Source organism: Scatophagus argus, chromosome 5, assembly GCF_020382885.2.
Source record: "Scatophagus argus isolate fScaArg1 chromosome 5, fScaArg1.pri, whole genome shotgun sequence".
In the NCBI taxonomy this organism is placed as follows: Eukaryota; Metazoa; Chordata; class Actinopteri; family Scatophagidae; genus Scatophagus; species Scatophagus argus.
The window spans coordinates 21,309,622-21,329,815 of record NC_058497.1 but is presented as its reverse complement, the minus strand read 5'-3'; the positions used below and the strand labels follow the sequence as shown (position 1 = coordinate 21,329,815).

General features: G+C 40.5%; 1 protein-coding gene across 2 annotated transcripts in view; it reads right to left on the bottom strand.

Annotated features, from left to right (window-relative positions):
* Positions 1–20,194, bottom strand: part of nbeab (neurobeachin b) — a 178,071-nt gene that overhangs the window by 61,921 nt on the left and 95,956 nt on the right. For both annotated transcript variants that reach the window (XM_046389619.1, XM_046389617.1), the window contains 4 exons: positions 19,164–19,272; positions 16,984–17,150; positions 7,766–7,890; positions 105–251 (listed from right to left, as the gene is read on the bottom strand). In XM_046389619.1, coding sequence (XP_046245575.1) covers positions 105–251; positions 7,766–7,890; positions 16,984–17,150; positions 19,164–19,272 — 548 coding nt within the window. The remainder of the gene's footprint in view (positions 1–104; positions 252–7,765; positions 7,891–16,983; positions 17,151–19,163; positions 19,273–20,194) is intronic.

Genomic DNA, 20,194 nt, shown 5'->3' with positions numbered 1-20,194 from the left:
CAACTATGTCAGCTAATAGTAAATAGACAGATAAAAGACAAGCGCTGATGCTCCCTCAGAGTAGATGACTTGGGGTTAATGGAGGTGCTGGTGTGCTGACTTACCACCCAGGTTGTCCATCTCCTTCTCCTGCAACAGGCTGACGGCATCATCGTCTCCCTCCAGCATCAGCTCTGTCTCGGGGTTCTGGCTGGCCACAGTTTGGCTGCGGAAGACCTTCTTAGACTTGAAAACCTCGTCCTCCTCCGTTCCTGTCAAAAGAAATATGAGGAAGAGAAACTATTAAATATTGCCCTCTGACCTCTAAAGTTCAAATCAGTGCACATCAGCAAGCTTATATGGACATAAATATCAGACTGTATTCTATTTCTCTTATAGTCTCACATTACAAGTACCAAAGAATTAGAAGTGTTACAAAAATGGAAATGTATTCACATTATGAAAATGAATTATGAAAAAGAAATTATTACGTACTGTATGTGAAGCAAAAGTTGCATGACACATTCAAATCTCGCTGATTTACACCAAACCAGGTGTGATAACCACATTTCTGATAACCAGATTAACAGGTTTATCCTAATCGAGTTTGTGCAAGTTCAAATAAAGGAATCTGATTTCATAGGCTATTAACACGCACCACATCTGGTGAAATATATAAAAAGAAGTAAACTGTGGAGAATCTCTGCACGACATACACAACATATGCAGGGTGAACCTGATATGAGATGCTCAGTAATGTACTTGCCACAGCATATGAAAGAATGTCAGAGTACGCAATCGTTCACTGAATACATTTCGCATCGCTGAACATCAGAGGTGTCTCAGCTTTTATTTTTAGACAAGGTCAACAATGAAACACTATCTGTATCTTGAAAGACCAACAGCTGAGTCGGGGGATACATCTCGAGCTCGTAGTCGATTAGAGATATCATTTGCCGCTTTTGGAGACTTGACAAGAGTGAGACTGAACAGACAGCACAATTAGGAGGCTGCTTACACCACGATTTCATCATATGGCTATGGTGGAGCACACTCATTCAACAATATGTGTTCATACATCCTGCAAAACAAAGAGGTCTCACAGCACATTTATCAGCTTAAATCAGCGCATCTCCAACATGTGCCTGCCACACAGCTGCTCAGTCCATGTGAATTTGTCTGAAGTCCAGTGTAGAGGAAAACCTTGCGTGTGTGAAGGAAGCACACATATCAAGAAATGGGAGGTGGCTGACACCCGTCTGACATGTTTCTTTTCAGCACAGTTCTTAATTCGCCTCTCCCTCCCCTGAGGAACGTGTACCTTGTCTTGAAGAGGTCACATTTGACTGTTGTCAACACTGCTACTGAGAAAAAAGCCTGCTTCCTGCTCTGTCTCATATCTGGAGAGCTTTCATCAGAGCGAGGGAAGAAGTCTGCATTTCGGAAATGAATTCTGTGTAATGTTAAAGGCAAAAGCCAGCCAGCGGTCAGAGATCAAAGCTGAACGAGTGAAACTTAAAACTGTAATTCTGTAAACCATCATTATGCTCAAAGTAAATGAGAGAAAGCTCAGCAGACGGGCTGATGTTCCCATTGGCAGACCAAATAAACCACGCTGATTTCTACACGCAAATGACCAATGTAAATTCTTATGTATGTGTGTGTGGGGGCAACTGTGCAGGGTAATGGTTTAGCTCTACCCACAAGGCAATTCTGTTCTCATAGAAAAAAAGTAATATGGTTATAAATAACAAGAAAGTGAGTTTTAAAACACAAAGAGGAAATGTGCTGACATGAAAAGTGACGACTCATGAGCGATAGCCCGTTGACTCACAGACATTCTTGTATTAAAAGTGCGGCTGGTAAAAGGGTCGCCATTTGTCACTATTATGGGATCTGCTGCGCAGTGATGTCGAAAAGGACTCATTAGAAACGTTTTCATGTGCTCACCCTTGACCACTAAATCGCAAAGCAAAGAGAATGACCCTTTGGAAATCTGACATAACTCCGACTGAATGACCTAAAGTGTAAAAGAGCAGGAGACAAGTCAAGTTCGGGCAAGGGTAGATGTACTTATGCAGTCACTGAAGGATTTACACATTCTTTGTTCAGCTGAATTGATAATTGAGAATACTGTGTTAGTTTAGTGTTATTACACACCAAATTAAAAATAAAAATATTAGTAAGATAAAAAATCACCAAGAAATAAAAAAGTAGATGTTTGCTTTCGCTTGGAGAAGCTGCAGACTGAGTCAAATCTTTCCATCAAATCTCATTAAGTGGGCATTTTGAAACAATATTCACTTAATAAATCAATATTAAATAAAGGAAAACAAAAACCACGCCACTGTGTAGCTTCTCTGCATCAACTAACAAACCAAGCTGGCAAAAGCCACTGCCATTGACTTCTCAACAGCCGTTTCATTTCATGTTTACTCTCAAGCCCGTCAGGAAAAGTGCCAGGAGAAGCCACTGATCACCAGTCTCCCGGGTCCTCTTGTTCAATCACTGAGTCGAAACTGCTTCACAGAGCACTAATTTCAGTAAAGTGCATTGCAGAGCTTTTGTGACCTCATTGGGTGGGTGGGGGGGGGGGGGGGTGATGAAGATCTGCCAGCTGTGACCAATGAAGGAAGGTCCCTGAGCCCTCATCACTGCTGTTCAACACGGAGTTCCTGTTGAGGTATCTACCTATTGTGGCATAATTTTCTTAAAAACTGGCTAAAAATGTTAAACATACTGTTGTTTAACAACAGTACAATTCTTCTGTACTGTTCTGTATGAGATGACCTGAAGATCTTGACATGAGAACAAAATAACTTAAAAATCAAGTTTCATCCTGAAGTCAGACAGATCTTAAAGTTATTGACACGAAACCAAAAGTAGGTTTTTATTTTGACACTATGACAGGCCATCTTTTCTCCTTTAATGCAACGTGTATCCTATCAAAACAGGATTTGGAGTAAGGATGTAACACAATGAGTGTACCCCAACAAAATATCAGTATAGAAGAAGCAGAGGGTTGAATTTTGTGGTGATAACTTTTATCTTGTCATGTTTTTACCATTCATTCATTCATTCATTTTCTGTACCGCTTATCCATCAGGGTCGTGGCGGGTGGGGGGTGAGCCTATCCCAGCTGACTAGGAAATAATTTGTTACAGACAAACAGACAAGAATAATTCACTGAGGCAGTGAAATTAAGCAAGTGTGTCCTTGTGTGAACAAGCTAAAGGTCAATTCAAATAAACTTTACAGTCTCAGATATGGACTCCCACTTTGGAAATGTGTTCAGTGTTCAGTAGTTTTATTGTATAGAATAGATAAGAGATGAAAGGCTTTTAAAAGGCTGTTGAATCAGCTACGTTACTGTTGGCGAGACTCCATGTTTAATATACTGTATGGCTGGAGTTTTGTGGCAGTGACCTCTCATTTTTATACGCTCGCAGAACCTGCAAGCACAAGGTTTTCAAAGTCTCCTATGTATTATACACCCTGGCTCAAACACTTCACTGACACTCCTCAAAAAGAAATCCACAACATCATGTTTCACTTAAGGTTCAACAAATGTACATCAGTATTACTCTTCAGGAGCCAAAGGAGAAAAAAAAAAGCTCATTTCACAAATACTTTGGGTAATTCTATATACGCAACTATAAATAAAGTGCAACATACTCCAGGTTGCTCTTTTTGAGAAGTTTTCATGAAGTGGTTTGATCAGCAAAGCAAGATCTGGAAAATGCTGGAAAAGGTCAGACATTCTTGAAAAGAAATCGCTGAATGTTTTTTAATTGACATGACAGGCAACATTTGGGACACAGCTTAAGACAAACAGTTATCTCTACCTCTTTCTAAACGGAGACTTGGAAGGAGAGCTTTGTCTCCGGAGCTTTGGCAGATATTCTGTTTTATGTCTCATTCTGTCAGATCTCTGTAGATAACACGCATTAGTACGAGCCTCGATTCCATAGCTTATTTACTACACTGTCTAATAACGTAATGTACATGCAGTCATTCATTCAACTATCCGAATACCGTGAGCTCTATAGAATGTTTTAAATATATCTCTTCCGCTTCCCAGACTCTATCTGTTTCAGATCCTGCACTCCTACGCACCCTCTCCACGGGCTCCACATTCCACATGGAGAGAAAAAGTCCAGTCCGTGGGATTGCATTACCGCTGGGGCGATGCAATTCTGCCCTCTGTCTTTTCACTTTTATTTACTCTGGACTGAAAGATGAAATGAGGGGGAACAAATGACAGCTTCATACTTCCTGTGATGCAAGCCATCCGTTTTGCAGAGAATGTGTTTTGAGACTGTTAAAGTAAACACAACTTTGATGTAGGGGAGTTTATACGGTGCAGACGCTTCCTCTTGGGAGGGGGGGGTCTTTATTTAATATCCTGGGGTGTGCAGTGCGTGTCTACTGTGCTGCCAGAGCTTACAAACAACCTCATCTTCTCTCGATCAAAACATTAACAGCAGAGTCTAATAATACCCACATCTGGGACGTTAGACACTCCACACAACCCTTTCTGAACAAATCATGTATTTACTGAAAGGCTGCATTTAAAATGGATTTGCATATTAGCAAATGCCTTAATGTCTTTTGTCACGGTTTAATATCTTCGATCGTAAAGCTGGAGAGGGTTAATATCACATCACGAGGCTGGTGCCTCTGCTGCAGTAAAGAGCTATAAAGATCTCCGCCCGGGGCAATCAGCTCCGAGAGAGGCTGCTCACCTGAAATGAGACAGCAAGGACACCCGGAGGTAAAACACCCCGTTAAACACTTGGATCAATATTAACGTGACTTCCATTTCATGCTTGCCCAATTCCAATCACCTAACAATATACTCTGATACTGGGCCGTGGCTGGCTGTAACAGGGCAGGTTATTACAGGCTGAGAGGGCAGAGACAGAATGTGCTGGCTAAGCTGTCAATGCTGCTAATAGACAACGAGGCAGAGTTTAAGGCAAGAGCTTAACCTTCCATCACGCATGTTCATGAATGAAGACACTTGCACACACACACACACACATTGCACAAAAGTGATTACAAAGGTTACACTAATGCTCAGGTTTTGCCAATATATGGGCATGATGTTTAAAAAACTTTCCCCTGAACGTTTGCACTTTCAAAGAATTTTAGGAAGTGTGCAATTTTTTATTTTATTTTTTTTTTTGCAAAGGATAATCCAGAGTTTCTGTCAGCTTGGCATATCATAATACTGTGGTAAGCAGTGAACAAGGTCAAATTTTAACATGTGGGTTTAAAAAATATTTTTTTCTATTTGCAACTTTGGTCCAAAAATACCAATAACAGCTTTCAAAGAAGCCATAAATGCTCAAAATAATTTGACAAGTAAACTCCTCAAAATCCACACAACAAATGTAACTAATCCCACTTCTTAAGTGGCGAAAAATATTTCATTTCTTCCGAAGAGAAAACAAAGAGAATTGAGAGACTCGTCTATGCTGTCAAAAACGATGCAGGCCACTCACTCACTGAAATGTTCGTGTGAAAAATAAACTCTCCTGCTCACTTTCATTTTCCCCGCGTGGGCATGTAAGATTGACGTTTACAGTGCAAGTCTGCCCTCTTCAAACTTGAGATGGTGGCTGAGCGAATATTGTCATATTTTGCTGTCAAAACTATGTATTCAATTTGGACAACCTACTGGTTCTCCAAGTTCTCCCAGATTTTAAAGCTTTAAAAATGACTCTCAAGGGCTAAATCAAAGAAACCTCTTTATTTTTCTACTCTGGTGCCTATGTAGCCAACATCCCAGTAAAAAGTTCTGTGAAGACCCTGTCAAATCTAGGAAACCAAATCTGGTAGTTATGACACTGAGCCTCTGCTCCAGGGTTATCTGCAAAGGCGGGTCCTATCTTTAATATCATGCTAATTAAAAGTGAATATTCATAAAAAAAAAAAACCAAAAACCACAAGCTGTCACAGTACATTTAAAACAAAAACTGTCAACCGTCACAGCTAAGGAAATCTATTGAAGCTCTGCAAAAGAACAGAAGATGCTTCTCATTTTAACTCACAACAAAACCTGCCCTCCGTTGTGCAGCCACATCAAAGCCTGCTAGAAAAAGCCTGAGAGTGCAGCTCACCTCTCGAGGAGAGCAAGAAGGCCATCCGACCGCAGGCGATCCCCTTCACTTGACAAGTTTATACATTATTCCACTCATTAAAACCACCACATGCCAGCGGGACTTCAACAACTCTTCACTCAAATAGGCATTAATGTCAAACAACAGAAACAAAACAGATAGCTCAATAGCACATTCTAGTGATCTGATGGACGAAATAGCATGATGTGTGTTTGCGGCATTGTCTTGAGGACAGCTGTCACATAAGTCACGAAAGGAGATGATACACACAAGTAGCAAATTGAGCAACGGAACAGTGAGGCCATGCCTTCAGGAAAAAACCCTCACCAGCTTTTATACAGCCATTGAAGTTATTTCCACTGAAGAGATTTGTCCACAAATCTTTTTTTATTTACAATCCTAAAAAATAATTCCTATTGTGGCAGTTAGCCTTTGTTGCACCACCTTAGAGGAATGTTTCAGTGAAAATCTTTTGAGATTTCAACACTTGTGGTCTCTCTGGGCTTGGAAAGCGGCTCTGACAACTTGGCAGCTTGGTGCTTCCCAGAAGATGCAAAGGACAGTCACAGTTTTTCCACGATATGGTTTGCGACACTATATTTATGTTGGACTGTGTCTCCTTGCAGATGTTAGAGAAGATCTTAACGTTCATTAAGGTTTTTGAAACAGTTGTAGTGTGCTACAGTTGTAACATTTTTTTAACTTGAATCCTCTCCATCACAGAATCAACACATCACCAAAAGCCCACAAAATTATCTTACGACTAAATAATAGAACCACTACAAACTTTAAAGCAGACGGTGCAGTTATTGCATGTGAGTATATGGACCACCTGCAGCTGAAGCGACAGCTGGCATGTGTTTATCTACAGAGCTGCCACGATCTCCACGCAGCAGTCATGGCAGAGTTGGACTTGAAAGCAGCCAGATGACATTATGAACCCAGCCAACGGTCAGCTTCAGTAGCTCAACACGAGTCAGAGTCAGAGATCAGTGAACATTTTGATCACTATGCCCATGTTGCTGTAAGTCCATGGTTGTTTTAAAAAGGCTACCCATCATGCATTGCCTGTTTTCTATTTTCTATGAAGTCAAAAAAGGAGCTTACTCCATTAATTTTAGAATCAATACATTCACCCTTGTGCCTTTAATACACACACTCTGCTATTCAATTACCAGAGGGAGAGAAGGGCCAAGGGTGTTTAATAGTACTGAGCTGCTTTCCTTTAAAAGGCGGTGTTGCATGACATAAGGCAAAATTGACACAAGGTGGTGGGCAACACTTCAAGATTGCCTGGGTCAATAAGAAAAGTTTCGAGCAAAGAGAAGAAACAATAAAGAAGGGGATCCAATTTGTTCTTGAATATGTGTTGTGATGGAAATAAAAACTTGCAATAAACTTGATGTGTCATGTTCAATTCACAGTACTCATAAATAGGTTGTCTATAAAAATGCCACAAAACTGCTCCTAAGCAATACGTTAAACTATATGGACAAGTGGGTTAACTTTAATGGCTTTTTAATGCTTTTTCTATGATGCTTTAAAGGCAACATTGATATTTTACATTTAATATGGGGTAATAATGTCCTTGAATTTTCAGAAATCTAATTCTGATGGTTTTCAAAAAATACTCTGATTCCACAAAGAAAGGATAAACTCACCATACTCCTGCAGCGACTTGCATGTGGCTTCTAAGTGGGTGGAGCCAAAAGGGTTTCTGACAAATCTCCGCCTCCGCCGCAGATCATCTTCCCAGTAGTCCAGACGCCAGAAGTCGTGCAGTTGACTATGAGAGCGAGAGACAAGAAGACTAGGTTAGATGGAGTACACACCCCTCAGTGATGGTCTGATTACAGCACCCTTCCTTATCAGGGGAAAACATCTTGAGGAGAAAAATCAGGCCACAGATAGCAGATTTATTAGGCTGACGAGTGGCATGCTCTGCAGAGGCCCAGATATCTTAGCTCTGCTAAAACCTATAGCATCAGAACAGCAGGGAGCAGCAGCAGCCGCTGCACTCATAAATCACAGGCACTCCCATTAACAAATACAGCATCGAATTACAAGTATAAATGGCACAGCTTGCCTCCTTTTTTTACAATGTTTTTTAACAAGTCTTGTAAATCAAAGGTAGGAACCTCAGCGCAGACAGCGTGGGGTTTAATGATCGGGGTCTTGGGGCGGTTGAGGCATGAGCCTATAAAACAAGCCCCCTCCCTGCATATGTGGAGCCATGATTAAAATAATGTGCTGAAATATTCATTGAAATGATTCTCAGAGCCCTGGAGCAACCCGACAGAAAATTGCATTTTTATTCATTATTAATAACAGTGAATTAGGGCTGTAAAAAAAAGAGAAAAAGAAGAAAACAGTTCCAGCATGTGGTAACCATCTTTGTAAATGATTATTCCAACATTAGTGAGGACCTGGGATAATTTTATTGCTTGTGGCTAATGCAAACCATTAAGCACCAGGACTAGCATTAGGTTACTAAGTGCTGCTTATTCCAACTGTGCACTAGCTGGAGCTGTTTCAAAGCCTTTGTGTTTCCTTTAGAGGGAAATGCAGCTTTAATCTACCTTTAACGAGGAAGAGTAACACATGAAAAAATAGCAGTGATTCAAGTAATTGGTGTGAAGTTGACAGTAAGGTAAGAGGTGATTACATCAGCCTGGCAAGATGTTCATTTTTATTTAATTTTCAGTCAAATGTGCAGAAATATGGCATCACTGTTTTATTTTGTTGAACTTCTGCAGCTACAGTACGCGTGGGTCATAGCGAACGCTCTCATGTGCATTACACAAACATGCTGCAAAATACATGCTCCAGAATTCTTCGTACTAAAATGTTGTTTTTACCTCCATATTATAAAACAAAATAAGTAAAACACCTTAAACAGCCACCCAAAGCTCTAAATAAAACCTTGGATCTTGTACTGTGTGTCCAAATCCAAGCAGAGATTTTTCAGTGTGTGAAGGATACGGTAAGACCTTGGCAGGCAGCCGTCTATTGCATTGTACGCTTCCTGCCCCCTTCCCTGCCACAGTATTGAAGCAGTCTAAACAGATTAAAGTGTTACAGGGGATCACATCTCAAAATACAGCCTGCTTGCTCCATGAATATAATATCTACAAATGTCAGAAATCAAGGAGCTCAGGAGACTTAGCTGTGCTCTGACAGCAACAAGAGCTCAGTTTCAGTTAAGTATCAATCAAAATTGAGTGTGTGTGTGTGTGCAAGAATACACTCATTGTATGCACAAAGTATCATGAGCCACTGTATGCAAAGCAAGACCGACCGCCTTGAGCTTGTCCCTTGTCAATCTGCCTCAAAGCCTAACTGAGGAAAAGAAAGATGTCAGTGGGCTGAAAGGAGAAACCCACGTAAATGATATTGTAAATGCAAGATTACACAGTGTGAAAAATGTAAATCCACTGCAGGCAACTGGGCGATTACTGTGGAAGATTATGTCCCCTAATTCTGAGTGTAAATAGACAGCAGATGCCAGTGGGGGATAAATCCGCCACTTTGAAGATTCTCTTATAAGAGTATTAACTGAATTTTATCCATTTTGAAGTTGCTCTTTTCAGTACAACTTTATTTTAAGCCAGCATATCGTTATTTATCTTTAACAACAACCAAAAGGACAGCGAATGAAACCCTCAAGTCACAATGACTAATTAATGAGCTGAATAATAACATTTTGATTCTTCTTCCCCTTGTTTTGTCCTGTGCAGATGGTTTCACTTTGAATGTGGTATTCTGCTGCAGGACCTGATATTCCACACTATGCAGGCACTGCTAAACCGGATTTGGACTGTGCCAAAGTGCTGTGAAGGGACCTCCTCTCTGAGGGTGGTCCAAACAGTTCTCAGGAGGACTGCACTCCTGATGGAGATCTACAGCTGGGAGCTACTGAGCTCTCACACAAGGGATCTCTGAGGTGGCACCGAGCCACCAAACAGCTCAGCCTTCTCTTCAAAACATGGTAGGATGAAAGGATTGAGCAAGACTTCCAGTGTTTTGTCAAAATCAATGCCATACTCGCTCCTCTTTGGGACTCTAAACCAAAGAATGAAATTGTGCTTGGTAAGCACATTTGTGCCATTTAACCAGGGTTCGGTCAGATTGTTTTGAAATACAGTCAGTTACTGAATACAAGTTAGTATTCAGATTTAATCCATTAGACCGAAAACGAATACTGGATTACTTAAAAATCAAAAATATTGCAGCTTGTACTACAAAAATGGATGCAGCCACAAAAGAGGCACACAAATATTATTCTGAATACACAAGGGGGACTTTTCTCTTGTAATGTGAGAGAAGCCCAAACTCAAATGTGTTCATCTTCCATTTTCAATGTAAAAAAAAAAAAAAAGCAATAAAAAGTCCAACATCATCGCTATAAACAAAAGCAACTATCAGGTAAATTACCGTTAGCAAAACTGGCAGCTGTGAGGGGTAACTTATTTTGTATTCATTAAAAAAAGCTGAATAAATTGCCATATTTTAAAGATGCATTCAAAAATGTAGTCCTAGTAATCCTAGACAATGTAACTGTAATTAAATGTAATTTGGGCTGTAATTCTGATTACAAGCAATCTTACTACACAGAACCACATTTAGCTGGTTGCCTGTATTGTCTGTGTAACAACAAATTGTACATCAAATATCCTTCTTTATTAAGCTGAGTTGGCTCAAGACCTCCTTATTTTCCACATCAAATGTGTCTGGCTTCATGACAACCATAAAGAATGGCAGGGAGCCCGCCTCCTAGAAACTGGCCAAATTTATTAGTCCCGTCGCCCATCAATCACCCAAATGGATTTCAAACCGCATTTTAAAAGCTAATTTTCCAGCACTGATAACCTACAGAAAACAGGAGCACCATTATTTATGGATGCTTTCAGACTTGCTAAGTGCAGCAGGATAAATGTATAGGAGGACTATCGTCTACTCTCTTCTCTCTCAAATAGGTATTTAAAGCACACCGCTCCTCAAGGAGCCAGTGCAGAGGTGTTTGAGTTGCCAGATCTAAGACTTGGGTCTATGGGGAATGTGTTCTGTTTGTAAAAGGAAAGGGAAAGCTGACAGGCATAATTCAAAATAAGATGGGGAGGAAAATAAAAATAAAAGGACTGATAACAGTTTTATAGGAAACTGCAATATCATTCTAGAAAAGACGTGTTTTTGATAGCTGACGTGGACTCATATTAGACTAGAGGGTACTGCTATATTAGGGCAACAGATATTGTCTCAATATTTGAATAATAATATTGGCACTCAAGTAAAAGGATAAACTTGAGCCAGTGCAAAGGAAAAACCATTGCTGTCAACAAGTTAAAGGTGCTTGTGTGAGGCCAGCATTGTGTGTCAAATCAGCAAGGAGAAGAAAACAAACACTACACAACTCGCTAAAATCGCATACAATAAACATAAAAGTGTTGAATTAAAGATGTAGCACTCATTTACTGTCGGAAGTAATAATTACCTTCACAATTTTCCAGTCACTTAAACCAGTGCCTCACTAAAACATGTACACAGCTGGATTGCAGACAGATGAGGATCTCATGGTTAAGAAGATTTCCTTTATATTCTATTTATGCTCAGAGGAGATTTGTGTGAGGCGGTCGAGAGGAAGGACAGGGACATGCTGATTCAATAAAACACCATTATACTCCTTTAAAAGCTTCCATTGGTGACATGAGTAGGGGGTAATTATAATAAATGCCAGTAATCAGTGACAATTCCATTCAAAGGCACAGTGACTGGTTTCTATCATACACACACTGGGACGCTGAACACACGTCAGATTTTAGCGTAACTCTGAGGACAAGTGGTCTTTTCTCTAGATTTCAGTTGTTCTTACACAGTCTGAGCCTGACTTAGAAAGTCCATGAGGAATTAGTTTGAGTTGCAAGTGTCACTGACATTAAAAAATCTTTAAAAAGTGAAATAAAAAGTTGGTTAGAAAATAAAATACTCAAAAGACATAACCTCCCAAGCATGTACCTGTCCAAACAGAACTACATGGGACATACCAGAACCACACCGAGTGCAGAAATGTAAGGAACAATTTCTAATTTGACCAAATAACATTACTTAATCACACCCATCAAAATGACAACCACATATGTGACTGTCTAATGATGCAGATTCCACGGATCAGGAAAAACATCAGGCAGCCGGCACACCAAAAAACCGAAGCAAGGAAATGCTAAAATGTTGTTTGTTAAACAGTGCATTCATTTTGGGGCCACAGTGCTTAACATAGTGCAACAAGGGTACCGTTGAAAAATACACTGTGATTTAAAAAGTGATGACTGGAAGCCATATGGTGATGAGCGAGTCTCAGCCCACTGCTTTCAAAGTAACCTATAAACCAAGACAAAAAAAAAAAAAAACCCAAAACATCTTAACTATAAAAACACATCGAGTTTGATCATGCGTCTGTTGAATGCTGAGAATTAAGTGACTGTATGGCCAACATCATGATCAGATTATACCAGAGGGCTGCAAATGGTACACAAGACTTTCATCTCTTTAATTTGGCCATTTCTTATCATCACTACACTCAACACTGTTGCAGTCGTGAGAATATCAAGCTAAGATCCAAATGCTTCCAGTTATTGGATATGACTTTTCTTTTGTAGATTGAGAGATAGAGAATAGGCACGCTGAGGAATGGGTATTGGACAAAGACTAAAGGGAAACAACACAGCAGCAACAAGATTAACTCCAGGTCATCTGGTGTAATGAAGACAGACATGCGCAGTGGGACGAGGGATGAGGAGCCATACTGTACTGTAGGTGAACTCCCCAGGATCGCCAGCTTTGTGGATCGCCATCTTTCATTGGAAATGGGGCACGGTCAGGCGATGCCCAGCTCAATTTCAACACCCAATGAAATTGATGATTGTGTGAATGGGCCTCTTTCCAAAGATAATTAGCACAGTGTGCAAGGTTAAGAGTGTCCCAGGGGAATAAATCCTGGTGTGGGTCAAGAACAAATGCAAGCTGAGAGAATACCAGCATGCAAGAACAAAGGAGCATCACGGTTTAAATAAAATCTAATTACGCAAAGAATTATAAAACATTATTATTTCCAAGCTGATTTATAAAGCTGAATTTTTTTCAATAGCAGACTGAAAAATTAAAGAGAGTATTAATGGACTTTAATGTAAAGAAACTACATTAAATTGATCACAGGAATTCACACATAAAATGAAGACGATGATACACATTTGGTTATTCTGGACGTTGAAAAGAATATACTTGAATTATATATCTAACACTGTCAGGCTGATTTTTGTTTATACTGTCAGGCTCAACCAGAGACCTTGGCCTTGCTTTTCAGCCCCAGAGGGGTCATGACACCTCGAACCCTCTGAGGCTGTACGGTCCTGGAAAGGTGCCCCCCCTCCCCCGCTTGTAGACCTCTATTAGAATTGATAACCCTTTACGGCGAGACCAAACACTCTGGGCACATCGTGAGTAAAAAGGCTCCTTCCATCACAAAGTTATTATCCACAGGCAGATTGTTACCATTCATCAAGTGTGAGAGATGAAACTCACTGTTAGTCAAGGGAAACGGCTGTTTCACTGCCTCGCCACAGATCAATATAAGCCACCATTTTCCTTTCTCTCCTCTGCTACAAAAAGTAATTATACAGAAGAAATGTTGACAATCAATAGACTAGTCAGGTAAGGTTAAGGTCCGTTGTGGGGACCAGTGGAGGCTCCTCCATCAGCTGTCACTGATGCTACTGATGTGAACACGGACGCCCGCATGGGAACAATGGGAGGTTTGTCTCCTTCAGCCCCATTTTACATTTCTGTTAGGGTGGTTGTGTCAAAACAATTAGCACCCTGAGGAGGAGGGCCCTGACCAATGAATGCTAGAGAATGACACAAGAGAAGTTCACATGGTGAATATTTAAATGTCAGTAGTACGTAGTCTGCATGAGGCTACATCTCCTGCACAAAATGTACTGTAAATGGTGAAAACACCAATGAAAATCTGTATACAGTATAAAAAGCTTCTGTGATACATAAACATTAAAAGGATACTTTTCATTATTTTTAATAATGCAATAAAATGCACTTTAAAAGCATGTATGCCTGTCACTGTGTAACTCAAGCTTTGTATTTTAAATAGTTTGACAAATTCCAGGCTTTTGAGGTGCGTGAGGCAAACAGTTGTTGCTTATTTTACACTTCAGCAATGTGAAAGAACCACACAACGAGGGAGACTTAATAATACCATCACAGTAAGGTAGTCCCGTGCTGCAAAAGTGGTGGACATTATTTTTCAATGAATTCATCAGCCTTGCCTTGACATCTACTTTCACTTCAGACGAGCCTGAACTTTATAATCCACTGGCAGGGTTCAGAGGTCAACAGCAGAGGGGACCAGAGGGCAGGGAAAATCACTCTCTCCCTGGAAGAAACTCTGACATCCAATTTTCAACTTGATTTATCAGTGCAAAGCTAAAATTGATAGTGTGTCATTACTGGGCAGGGAGCTGTCTCGGAGAGATGTATCAAAGCCTCCTCATTTTGATTTAGCACGGCGGATCAATACGACCCTATACTGTTTCAATTTGAGGAGTATTGATTTTCCTATGCTGACTCTATACAGGGGGACATTCATCACCAAGCAAGCATATAGTATGATCCAACAGGGCACCGTGGGGTCTGATCTGCTTATTCTCCGCTCAGATCACATGACTGCAGAGCAGCTGTTTTCAAGTCTACGCAGATTATTTCCTCATTGTAGGCTGTTGCTGTCGTGTGTGCTGCAAAACAGTTTGTTACACCGTCTGTCAGAAAGAGGAACAACAGCTCAAAACGCACTGGCCTTCAGAAATGCAGATAACCTGCCTTTGTCTAGAATTCAGAAAAACTGAATGCATCCAACAGAAGACAGAGTGGTTGTATTAACACACTGTGCACAGCTAAAAACACATAAAAACACATACACACTGCTAAAAGAAAAAAAAAATTAACAAATAAGTTATACTAGTTTCTTTCTCCTAGCTGCCTAAGAAAAATTTTTGTTTGTAATTTACCATAAAGAAATGATAAATGTCCTTTGGCATGTCTCCAGGCAGAATTTAGGAGTAAAAGGCAAAGCTATTTCTGTGCATGAGGGTGAAAAGAAACATTAACAACTAAAGTCCCCCTCTCTCCTTCACACACACACACACACACACACACACTCTCCCGGCCACCTCAAAATGCTTGAGGGCTTTATATTTTACAAGAGCAGCATAAATGGGAAAGTTAATGTAGCATTGAATAAGACTAAGCTGCTGAACTGCAACACTGCCTTGAGCTTGTGAGCATATTGCATCATTTTTCTTCACCAGCAGGTTACCATTAAATTTGAATTTGTTGGAAGTTTTGCGGTATCATTTACAATACACCCACGCTCAATAACCTTTTGTTTCAATGCAAATGCAAGGCCTCTGAGAGGGGCTCCATAAATATTTGAACAAGAGCCCAGAATTCAGTCCAATAGATTTTGTCATGGGTACTTCAGCTTAGGTTCAGTCAGTTTTATGACAATCTGTACTTGAAGACTGTAACCTTTCCAGTCACAGTCAAAATGTTTTTTCATTTGACAGCGTCTATAACGCTAAACACAGTTTTTGAACCGGTTAAGGCTCTTTCAAGTAACTCTGAAATAAATCAGAACAAATTAATGGCCTCTTACAAACCTAATAACGTCAACAGAAAATGACACAGTGAATAATGCCAATATACATACACATGATATCATGAAGCAAACGCATAATCTTCCATGAATCCATGAAAAGAAAATCCAAATGTAGCTGTTTATGACATTTGCTGTTTTGGATGGAAACTATTTGAACTTTACAGCAGGTCAAAGACATAAAATACAGCCATAAAAAGTAATTACACCAGCTAGAATATTTTTCTTGACAACGGTAAATATAGCTTAAGATACGAAACAAACCTAATTTCAGGGAACAAGGTTGAACATCTGCATTGTGTTTGAAAATTCAATAACAAAACCAAAGCTACTGTTTCATTCAAGAGGCAGAATTGCTTTTGGCTGATCGGCAGCGGTGGGTTGTGTAAGAAAGGCAAGACTTTCTCACGTGCCTGGTCTTGCAGAATGCAGCTCATAGCACAATTAACAAACATGGTTGGGTAAACACTGTAATTTTGTCACTTTACATTTCTGCATCTGACCTGCATGTAGTGATGTTGATGTAATGCGCCTCACAGCAAACAGCAACTGAAGCTTCCCAGTTCTGCTGTATGCAGTTGCACAAACAAAAGATAAGTGAACAAATTCTCAGCTTTTTGGTTAGTAAAAAAAAAAAAAATATATACCAAAATTTTGTGACACTTCCGTTTGTCTGATATAAACAGCTCTTGATCTTGCCACTCCAGTCTGTCTCCGCGGGACCATGTGGATGCAGGCGAGAGACGTGGGAGGCAGAGCAGGAGAGCCGGCGGTTATTTTAACAGGGCCCATGGGGAAGTCTGCAACCACCACCAGGTGCTGGGCTGTGTTACTGAGAGGGTCAATGAATGCTTGGACAACACTACAGAAAACACGCCAACCCCCTTCTTCCCTTTCCTCTACCCCGGCCTGTCGGACGGCTGGCCAATCAGCTGTCCCCAGGGGATTAAGCCACTCCGCACTGTAATTGCGTTTGCTGACCTGATCGCTGACCCTATCGGATCCTGGGAAAATGACATTAACTGGTGGTCCAATCCCATCAGTGCAGAGTTTTGTGAACAGGTAACTTTTGTCCTCTGTTGGAGCGGCTATGGTTCACGTTAAAGACGTAACGGGGCCGTGTTGGTCCGAAGGTGAACTTGTTCGTGCGTGAGGGCTTACCTCTGGGCCACTGTTCCCCAGGCACCGTGCTTGTTGGTGAGAATGTTGACGATTTTCTGCTTTAACTGGTTGGCCGTCACATGGTCTCTGTGCTTAGCGGCACTGATCAGGTGGTCACACATCTTCTCTTCTTCTTTTCTGTCAGCAGCATATTGGGCACAGTTGGACTAATTTAAGATTAAAAAAAAAAAGGAAAAGGAAAAAGACAGTGTGAACTTCATCGTATATTTATGGCTTTCGGTACAGTATCCGCTGCCAGAAGTGATGTCTGACAATGTACTAATAGCATTTGAGAATGTTTTACTTGAATAATATATTCTCTCTAATGGAGCATTTGTCACACTGAAGAATGTTATGGCTTAATTCAACACACTTGAGTGCATAAAGATATTAGTGGACAGCTGAGAGATATATTTCGGCTCCCTTGGAGGAGTGCAGTAAATCATGGCTAGCCCATGAAGGCAGTCCATTCCCTAACTGCGGACAGATGAGGCTCCCTGCTAGGTAGCTGTGGATGGCGCTATTAAAGGAGAAAGGAAAATACTCCAATAGATCCACAAAGAATATAGTCTGTCAAGGTTAACAAAACTGCACCGCCATTACATCAAAGAGCCTGTCATCGTTACCTGGTGTAAAATGTAAACATGCAGCCATTTTATAAAACAAAATATACCAAAAAAACATGTGGAATGAATGAATTAAACATTAAAAATATCAATAATAATGTTTGATATCTAAGTGTCAGAAGTTAAAATAATCATTTTAAAAATTAAATGTGAAAAAAGACAATACCGCTTTTAAATCAATTTCCAGAAGTCAGTACAACTATGCAAGTGGGCCAGGTGGCTAAATGTAATCTGGAGGAGCACATCTGACTCTATCTTTGCTGCTAAAACAAGACTGTCTTACTGTGCCACCCTGGAGGAACTCTTGCTAATATTCAGAATCTAATTTGCTAACAGAAGCTGGAAGTTAATTGAATTTCCTGCTTAAAATTTGAATTCTGTCAGATATCATACCTCAACATATTCTTCATAAGGGAGATAACTCAATCTCTGCTTGTCACCTCACATCACCACGTGATGCTGTGACAAATATCAAACGTTATTTATCACTTTAAAGAATATGACGCTTCGCCCCGACACCAACTTAATTGTAAAAATGTCTTATCTGCGTCCTGAATCTTCAATCTTGGAGAGTGGGTAATAAAGTAACGTCAGCCCTAGATGAGAAGTGTAGGCTGTCTGGAGTTTGGCAGACAGAACGGATGGGGCCAGGTACGCTTCCCCCCTCTCCTGACATTGCATATCTAGCCGTCTCTTCCAGTTTATCTAGCAGGTCAAGGATCCTCAAGAACTGTATATCAAGCAGCTGTTTGAGGATGGCTGCTTTTCCCAGATAAGAAACTCATCACTCCTCACAAGTACAAGCTGCTAACAGAGGTGGTGGGACTATGTGTGCATCTGTGTGCCTGCTTGGTCAGGGTTCTCTGATGACACACACACACACACACACACTGTATATATCTTCTGATGAGCTACAATGGACAAACTTTTAATACAACAAGATTAATTCACAGTTTTCCAGCAGTCTCTTTTGTGCAAGTTATTTCCCTAAACTACCTGCACTAAAAAAATACAAGGCCCTTGTTTTTCTTCATGTCTTTTCCCTTAGTGGAAAATAAAAGAGAAATTATTACTGCAAGAAAATTAATATTCAGAAAAGGATTAAAGCTTGTCAGCGTTTCCTTTCATGTCTGACACAGGAGTGGTTTGACACTGGTGGGCTAAATACAGACTCAGGAGGTCTACCCCCTCCTCGAGTTAAGTTAGCAAAAGCTCACATCAAAATCCTAAATTAATATTGCTTGCGTTTGGCTTTGCAAGCAGTAATTAATTTTTTAAAGGAATTGTAAGGGTAAGGAGTTAATCCTCAGGAGGACAGAATAGAGGGACACGAATACTGAGCATGTACAGTTGAATGACTTTTTAATACTAATAGGATTTATTTAGAGTTCATTAAAAGATTGACAAAATGTTCCATTTTCACTAAAGATTGTATCATTTGAATTTGGAGGACCAGTGATCTGGAATAGTGCAATTCAATGTTCATTATACTGACTTTAGTACCATATTTGTCAGTTGTCACTTTGCAACGATGCAAGAACGGCCAGTTTATACCTCAAACTCGGCATGCTTGTGGACGTCCTCTGCTCGCTGTCTGTTCAGGATGAACTCAGCCTCGTTGGCGACCCGAACTATGTGGTCCTTCATGGCATGGCAGAGCAACCTTTAACGTTGTAGAAAAAGATAAATGCAACAGACTTTGCATTTTCACATATATATAGATAGATAGGTAGATACTTTATTGATCCTGAGGGAAATTCAAGTTATCAACAGTGATTAGGAAATAGAGCATATGGATTAGCTGTAATCTGTTGTGAGGACACTCTTAAAGAAGGAGCAGAGTTAAGGCAAATACAGCTTGTCAGGATGGTCCAAATTCTGCTTGCTGAAAGAGCAGACGAGTAAACAGCATCATTTGTCTGTGTTATGTCGCAGGGCTGCGGGTCAGTGACAGATCCCTCTGTAGCATTAAGGAGGGAATGGAGTGTCATTAGAGCATCGAAGCCTGTCTGGCATACTCCTGATTGACTGAGCATCTCTTCCCACTCACCACAACATCAACCCCAGTGCCTGTATTGCTGACAAGTCCGGCCGGGAACAACTTCTCACATGACTGACTCTGGAGGCTCTGTGGTCTCCACCCACATTCACATTTAAATTCCAGTATCTTTAATAATTGAAAACACGTTGGCTATTGTGTGTAGATTACATGCCATTTTACACACCATTAGGCTAGCTTTGTTTTAATTAAAGCATCCCCTGTTCCTCTCCAGTGCTTGATACAGATTGTAATTTCCCTTCTGTCCCAAGGAGAGGCAGTAATCCCGAGGCTGCATTCATCAGCTGCTGTTGCCTCTTTAACTGCTGACAGGCACTCATTAATAGACAGACGTTCACTGTACAAAGACGTACGATGACAACTCCAAGCTCTGCTTTGAAACCAAGAATAGATGAGAAAGCATGTTGGCGAGTGATATTTGGAGATGGAGAAAAAGATATGGATGCTGTCGTCCACACTTTTGAATTTATGTTTCACGAATAGGTTACACTATTCAATATATTGTATGGATTGTACATGTGTTGTA